Consider the following 8,408-nt stretch of genomic DNA (forward strand, 5'->3'; position numbering starts at 1 on the left):
GCTCTTTGGCCCCTTGAGTGTGGCTCTTCCACAAAATACCATGTGCGGGCGCATGTACAGTGTGATTAAAACTTCGTGGCCCATGCGCAGAAGTCGGTATTTTGTGGAAGAGCCACACTCAAGGGGCCAAAGAGCTGCATGTGGCTCACGAGCCGCAGTTTGCCGACCACTGCCTAGGGCAAAGGAAATTAAGGAGAAAATAAACAAATGTGACTACATCAAAATAAAAAGCTTCTGCATAGCAAAAGAAACCATCAACAAAATGAAAAGGGAGCCCACTGTATGGGAGAACATATTTAGCAATGATACATCTGATAAAGGGTTAATATCCAAAATATATAAGGAACTCATACAACTTAACAAAAGTTAGACAAACAATCCAATTAAAAAATGGGCAAAGGGTCTAAATAGACACTTTCTAGGAATTTGTCCTAAGAAACCCGAAATACCAATCAGAAAGAATGTATGCACCCCTATGTTCATAGCAGAACAATTTACAATAGCTAAGATTTGGAAACAGCCCAAGTGCCCATCAGTACATGAGTGGATAAAAAAGCTGTGGTACATTTACACTATTTCATGCAGCAGTAAAAAAAGAAAGATCTCTTACCCATTGAGACAGCATGGAGGGACCTGGAGAGTATTATGCTTAGCAAAATAAGCCCATCAGAGAAAGACAAGTATCACATGATCTCACTCATATGTGGAATCTAATTAACAAAATAAATTGATAAACAAAAAAGACCCAGAGACATAGAAGCATAGAACAGATTGCAGAATCTCTGAGGGAAGTGGGAGAGGGTAGGTAGGTGGGAAGAGATCAACCAAAGAACTTGTATACACATATGCATAATCCATGGACACAGACAATAAGGTGGTGAAGGCCTGGGACAGGGGGCAGGGTGGGCTAGAAGGGGCTTATGGGGGAAAAAAGGGGACATATGTAATACTTTCAACAATAAAGATTTAATAAAAAGAAGATTAATCACTAGTAGCCTAAGCAACTTGAAAATATTTAGAAAGAATAAAGTTATTTTCCTGACTAGTTAAAAATATAACATATATGTCTATAAAACAAAGAAATAAATACTAAGTACTATTTTTAAAAATCCATATCCTTTGAATAATTATCCTTTTAGAATTTTTTTTGACAAAGAAAACCATTAAATGGAAGAAAAAATATCACACAAAAAAAGATTCGTAACACAAAATCTAAAAAAAAATTAAACACAAATTATATCTTCAAACCTAAGAGAATGTTTTAAAATTATGGTATGGTGACTACTAATTCCAAATTATTATTTAAATTAAATTAAGACAACAAATAATCATAAATAAAATAATTATCTCAAATAATACAGAGGGAAGGAAAATATTTATAATAAGTGAAATAGCAGAATATAATAAAACATAATATCCAAAAATAGTAATTGAGTTGAAGAGATAGGATTAAAGTAGGAAATTTTTGCATTTTAATTTTTCAATATTCTATTTAATATTGTTATATTGCATTAATAATTTTTAAAAGAAAAAATAGTTATGTATAACGGAGCAGCAGATTTTTAAAAAAACCATTCTCTTGAACAAAACTAGAAGACATTTTTCAGTTAAAAGGATACAAAATATATGTAGCAAAATAAGCTACAAGTACTTGTACATAAAAGGTGTCCTTATATTTGGATAAAACTTTCCCTAGAGCCTTGGCATCATCCATATCTCTGGGAACCTTCATATTCACTCTTTCTTCTCTAAAAAAACAAAATCAAAGTGAAAAATTTTAAAGCAGAAATTTGCTAAGATAATTAACATTACAGTCAGTCAACTTCAAAACATGAAGTTTTATCCAAAATGATGACTTGATCTATATTAAGCATAAATTCATAAATTTTAACTTTAAAAGTCCATACATTTTTTAATGCTTTAATATAATTAATATGAGACATGTGCTCTATATATGAAAGTTCAAAGTGACCCAAACTATATGGGTTTTTTAAAGCATTTGTTCCAACTTTGGTATAAATTTTGAATTAAGAAATAAACCACTGATGTTAGCAATATTTAAAACACATTTAACATCATTTTGGGTAATCCTCACGATAAGCTAAAGTCAATAATCAATTACAACTGAAATTAAGTAAGCATTTTATTAAATTTATAATCTGTACCCTTTCTGAAATATTCCAGCTCAGAATCCAGAAAACTTAAAACATTTTCTGTTATACACCTGAAACTAACATAACATTGTATGTCAACTATAATTAGAAAATAAATTTCAAAAAACTTTAACATTTTCCCCCTTTCTATTAATTTTACTTTATATTTGGTTTCTTGCTTGGAACTGAATAATTTCTTGCTTATAAAAGCCTCAAATAATCACCTTTGCATTTAGTGTATATTGTGCCCATTTGTTTACATGATAAAATGTAACTGACCTTGCAGAACAATGATAGAGTACTGCTTAAGTCCTATAAAAATAGCAGGTAAGCCCTAACCAGTTTGGCTCAGTGGATAAAGTGTCGGCCTGCGGACTGAAGGGTCCAAGGTTCGATTCCAGTCAAGTGAATGTACCTTCTTTGCGGGCACATCCCCAGTAGGGGGTGTGCAGGAGGCAGCTGATTGATGTTTCTCTCTCATCGATGTTTCTAACTCTCTATCCCTCTCCCTTCCTATCTGTAAAAAACAAAACAAACAATAAAATATATATTTTTTTAAAAAGCAGGTAAATGCCCGGCTGATGTGGCTCAGTGGTTGAGTGTCGACCCATGAACCAGGAGGTCACGGTTCGGTTTGATTCCCGGGCAAGGCACATGACCAGGTTGCAGGCTCATCCCCAGTAGCGGATGTGAAGGAAACACCCAGTCAATGATTATCTCTCATCATTGATGTTTCTATCCCTCTCTCCCTCTCCCTTCCTCTCTCTGAAATCAATAAAAATAAAAAAGGAAAAATAGCAGGTAAACTAAAATTGATTTTCTCACTATAAATTTAAACACTGCCACATGCATGCTTATACACACACATAACACATAGAAAGAAATAAGCAGAACAACAGGTTTATAATAACACATTATTATATACATGTAATGTTATTCTTAAACCAGAGTGAAAACAAAGACAACCTTAATCTATACTCTATTTCCCTCTTTCAATCAGTTCTCTATTTTCTAATCTCTGATCAAAACCAGACAGAATCTAAAATTCAATCATACTAGTATTAACATAATACATGCTATCTTCCCAAAGGCATTTCAAGAAATCAAAATATTAAAATATATATAAGTTTAACTATAAATTTTCAAGCATAAGAAATTGTTAGTGAGGAATTTAGAGGAAACAGTAACTTCCTGGTACTATGAAATCACATTTCAGTTATCTGTTACCACACCAGGCTGGCCCTGGTTGAAAGTCTAACTACATTTCAGTAGTCTTTTGCAAGGTCCATTTCACTGTGAAAAGTACATATTAAGACCATATTATTTCCATAAAACAGGGAAAAGAAAAGGTGCTAGGAGACACAGAACTAATGGATGAGGAAACGAGTAAACAGGAGACAAAAATTGGTCATAAAGAAAAGTAAGAAGGGAGAAAACAGGGATGGATAAAAAGGGGAAAGCAGAGAAGATCATCACTATTTTTCAAAATAAGGTCAATATCTATTATAGACTGTAAAATAAACTTACTTGATCACTATTATCATTAAAAAATAAAATGCAATAAACCAAATAGTTTAGAAAATATCAGAAACCACCACTTGTTTCACAAAACTTTAAGTTGGTTTTATATGTATATATGTATGCAAGTGAAGGGAGAAGAGGAGAAGGAGGTAAATAAGCACATACATATATGCAAGATCATTAAAAACATTAGACCTTAATTAGAGGAGCAGTGCTAGAAAAATCTTTCATAAAAAATCAAGAGGTATATTTGGACAGAAGTAATTTTTTAAAAAATATATATTTTATTGATTTTTTTGGAAAATCAAGAGGTATATTTGGACAGAAGTAATTTTTAAAAAAATATGTATTTTATTGATTTTTTTTTTAGAGAGGAAGGGAGAGGGAGAGATAGAAACATTAATGATGAGAGAGAATCATTGATTGGCTGCCTCCTGCACGCCCCCTACTGGGGATGAAGCCTGCAACCCAGGCATGTGCCCTTGGCCAGAATCGAACTTGGGACCCTTCAGTCCGCAGGCCAATGCTCTATTCATTGAGCCAAACCAGCTAGGACAGAAGTAATTTTTTAAAAATAGGTTTTTATTGATTTTAGAGAGAGAAACATTGATGAGAAAGAAACATCTATCCACTGCTTCCTACATGCCCCCTACTGAAGATCAAGCCCACAACCAGAGTATGTGCCCTGACCAAGAATCGAACCACCAACCTTTTGGTACATGGGACAACGCTCAACCAACTCTTACCAGCCAGGGCAAGAAGTATTTAAATAACAGTGTCAATATCAATATGAACTTGCCACAATCCGTGAGAGCTGATATACAATCACCATGACAGTTCTGTTGCTTAAAATTAGTTTAACTTTTAATCTACAGATGTCTAGATATTTTCAGTTTCTTTCCGTATACTTACTCACTAAGCTGAGGAAAGTTTTTATATACCAAAAACATAACAAAAGCCGCAGATAAGAAAATGGACACCAATATAAGAAGTGACATTCTTGCTGACCCAGCTTCTGCACAGGCTTTTTCTGAAACAAATAAATAAAAAAAGATGTTATAATTATAATAAATATAAAGGAAGACAGTATTCCAAACCAGCAAATAATTTCCTTAAAGGCTTTACTCCCAAAAAGCTGTTCACACTTTTGCCCAAAAAAACCCTGTAACATTAAATTTTAGGTACAGTTATTAACCAGGCATAGTACTTTTCTGCCTATATCCATTTTATTTTATTTTTATTTATTTATTTTTAAAATATGTTTTTACTGATTTTAGAGATGGGAAGGGGGAGAGAGGGATAGAGAGAAACATCAATTGGCAGCCCACAACACGGGCATGTGCCCTGGCCAGGAATCAGATTTGCAATCTTTTGGTGCAAGGGACGATACCCAACCAACTGAGTCACTCCAGCCAGGTCTGGCCTATATCCGTTTTAGAAGCATAAAAAAACAAAAAAACAAAAACAAAACACCAGAATTTGTAGCACTGGTTTGTTGATAAGCCAAAGGGGGAAAATGGGTATTGCTCTAAGTGCTATCACTGACTTTCAATTTTATTATCTACTAGAGGCCCAGTGCATGAAATTCATGCACAGGTAGGGTCCCCAGGCCTGGCCCGGCGATCAGGGCCTATCGGGGCCTTCTGGATGCCGGCCAGCGCTTTCCTTCATTCTGCCCCGCCCCCTTGTGGTCAGCACATGTCATCTCGAGCCATCAAACTCCTGGTCTGGTGGAACTCCAGAGGGGACACTTTGCATATTAGCCTTTTACATATATAAATATTGGGAGGTGACAGCATAGGCAAAATAGCCTCTTAGGAAAAATGAGGTACTCTGGCAATTACATCAACTGTCATAAAAACCTAGAGATTTTGCTAATGCAGTGATTTTCAACTTTTTTAATCTCATGGCACACCTTAATGAATTACTAAAATTCTGTGGCACTGACAAAAAATTAAGTATAATTCTGATTCATTCATACCAGACAGCTATTATGTTGATTGTTGTCATTTTTTTATTTTATTTAACAATCTAAGGGAAAATAGGTCAGTGCCCCTGACTAAATAGTCAGGTATGGCATGTTTTAAAAATTCTTGCAGCACTGCCATGGCACACTGAATGAAAATTGCTGTGCTAATGCAACTGGTTAATGTTTCTCTTTACACCAAAGGCTTCAGAATATAGTTGAACCTCAAATGTATCTGGGTGGCTCTATCTGCGATTCCAAGAATGGGACAATTTGTTTGCATTCCCTCACAAGTTAATCTTAATGTTACCTTTAAAATTTTATGCAAGATAAAAGTATGAAATGAGATCCAGGAAACAGTAAGCAGAAGAATGAGCAGGCTGTTTTTCCCTGGAAGCAGTCAATAGTACACCTTAATAGTACTCACTGGGGAAGAGGCAGATACATTATTCCATGTATATACTGATAACATTCATGAGATTTAAAAAAATATATGTATACTATAATTAGGATTTATTACTTTCAGTTCTCTGAGAATGGATTTACCACTATGCCCCACCCAATCACTGTCTATATAACTTTTATTCATGCTTTTATGAAGTATGCTTTTACTCTATTCAATTTAGCAAATCATTCTTCATGAAAATTTATAAAGGTGTATCAGGCAAATGTTATTGCCTGCTCTAGTAAGACTCCCCTTCTCTGACAACGAGTACCTTTCCCATGTCCACCCCCCCTAATCTCATTGGCCCTATTCTTACCATGTGATCCCAAACATAGAAGGCTAGCTCACTCAAGGTTGGACACCTGACCCAAGTAGAAACAATTCATTCCTAAGCATCTAAACCAGTGGTTCTCGACCTTCCTAATGCCGTGACCCTGTAATACAGTTCCTCATGTTGTGGTGACACCCAACCATAAAATTATTTTCGTTGCTACTTCATAACTGTAATTTTGCTACTGTTATGAATCATAATGTAAATATCTGATATGCAGGATGTATTTAAAGGGGTCACGACCCACAGGTTGAGAACCGCTGAATTCTAAACTAAGAAAAAAAGATACTGCTGTCAAGGTCTTGAGGCTGAGAAGTCAAACAATATAGGCCACAGTCAATAACATGGCAAGCCAAAGACATGTATCAGAAAACATAAGAGGGGAGATTGGAAAAGAAATCCAAAGAGCAGGAATGGGAGATATAGATCAGCTACTGGATTTTAACTTTCCACTTCACTTGAAACCTGGCTAAATTATTTCTTGCTCATAGATACCAGTGAGATTGTCTCTTAAATTCTTAGAACAACTTCCTTATTTATTTATTTACTTACTTACATCCTCACCCAAGAATATTTTTCCATTGCTTTTTAGAGATAGTGGAAGAGAGAGGGAAAGACAGAGAGAAATATCGATGTGAGAGAAACCATCGATTGGTTGCTTCCTGCCCTGAACAGGGCCCAGGCCAGGGAGGAGCCTGCAACCAACATACATGCCTTGACCAGAATCGAACCCGGGACCCTTTGATCCACAGGCCAACGCTCTATCCATTGAGCCAAACCAGCCAGGGCCAACTTCCCTTTTTATTTGTGCTGGTTTAAACAGATTACTGTTCCTTTTCAACCCAAAAGCTTTAACTTTCATGTTATCTTTTGTCTCATTATGAGTTTATGTTACAACTGAATTAGCAAGATTTTGCTAAATTCTATGTTGAACATAAAGCAATAGAAACCATCAAGCCCCTTCCTACTCAAAGCATGTTCTGTGATCTACCAGAATCAACTTCATCAGTGAGCGTGTTGAAACTGCAGATTCTCAGGCCAAAATTCCAGACCTAGTAAATCAGAATCTGTATTTTAATAAGATACCCAGGAGATCTGCATGCACATTAAAGCTTAAGAAACAACAATCTGATTCACCCTACCTATTTTAAAGGTAAGTAAATAGAGGCCCAAAGGAAGTTACACTATTAAAAAAAAAGTACTAAGCAACCAAATAGTGTTAAGTATATCTCCAAGGCATTTTACTATCAATTTACACTTAACTCATAATCTGCTGAAACACCAATTGCTTAGGTTAATGCTTTAATATACTAAATGTAAATTATTCTTACCTGTTCATTAAAGCAGGTTTTCTAAAAGACAATATAAGGTCTATTGAGTTCTAGTATGTGAACACTAAGGTTAAAAAAATGTTCTCTTCCAACTTTCTATAATGTATACATATCACAAATCAGTCTAACCTCTTAACTAGTACCTACCATTTTAACTTTGTTATGTTTCATCTTAATCTCAAAAAGAACTTTACTTCAAAAACCAAGACACAAATAGAAATTTATTTGCTCATATCATACTTCTAAAATGCACTGCAGGAAAAAAAATCTATACATATAAAAGGCTAATATGATAAGTGTCCATCTGGGTAATGACATCACGTATCAATGTCCGGCTTCCTCTCCCTAGCAACAACTAGCCTCCTTGCAGTTTCTTCAGCCCAGGAATATGACTTGCTTTATAGCCAGGTGCAAACATTTCACCCTTTAACCAAATGTCTGTGAAGCATTTTCCCATGCCTCATCTCATTTGATCCTCACAGAAGTCCTGGAGTAGGTAGATAGGAGACTTGGTGGAAACCTATTTTCTTTTCATTAGCCAGAAAACGAAGATTTAGAAAGTTTAGAAACTTGACCCTGCCAAAACCGGTTTGGCTCAGTGGATAGAGCGTCGGCCTGTGGACTGAAAGGTCCCAGGTTCGATTCCGGTCAAGGGCATGTA

The 8,408-nt window shown here is 35.4% G+C and overlaps 1 protein-coding gene across 2 annotated transcripts in view; it reads right to left on the minus strand.

Moving 5' to 3' along the window:
• TMEM41B (transmembrane protein 41B) overlaps positions 1 to 8,408 on the minus strand; it is a 32,196-nt gene that overhangs the window by 10,176 nt on the left and 13,612 nt on the right. For both annotated transcript variants that reach the window (XM_005873956.2, XM_014545853.1), the window contains exons 2-3: positions 4,587 to 4,704; positions 1,620 to 1,748 (exon numbers count right to left, since the gene is read on the minus strand). In XM_005873956.2, the coding sequence (XP_005874018.1) occupies positions 1,620 to 1,748; positions 4,587 to 4,704 (247 nt within the window). The remainder of the gene's footprint in view (positions 1 to 1,619; positions 1,749 to 4,586; positions 4,705 to 8,408) is intronic.

Source organism: Myotis brandtii, unplaced genomic scaffold (assembly GCF_000412655.1).
Source record: "Myotis brandtii unplaced genomic scaffold, ASM41265v1 scaffold422, whole genome shotgun sequence".
In the NCBI taxonomy this organism is placed as follows: Eukaryota; Metazoa; Chordata; class Mammalia; order Chiroptera; family Vespertilionidae; genus Myotis; species Myotis brandtii.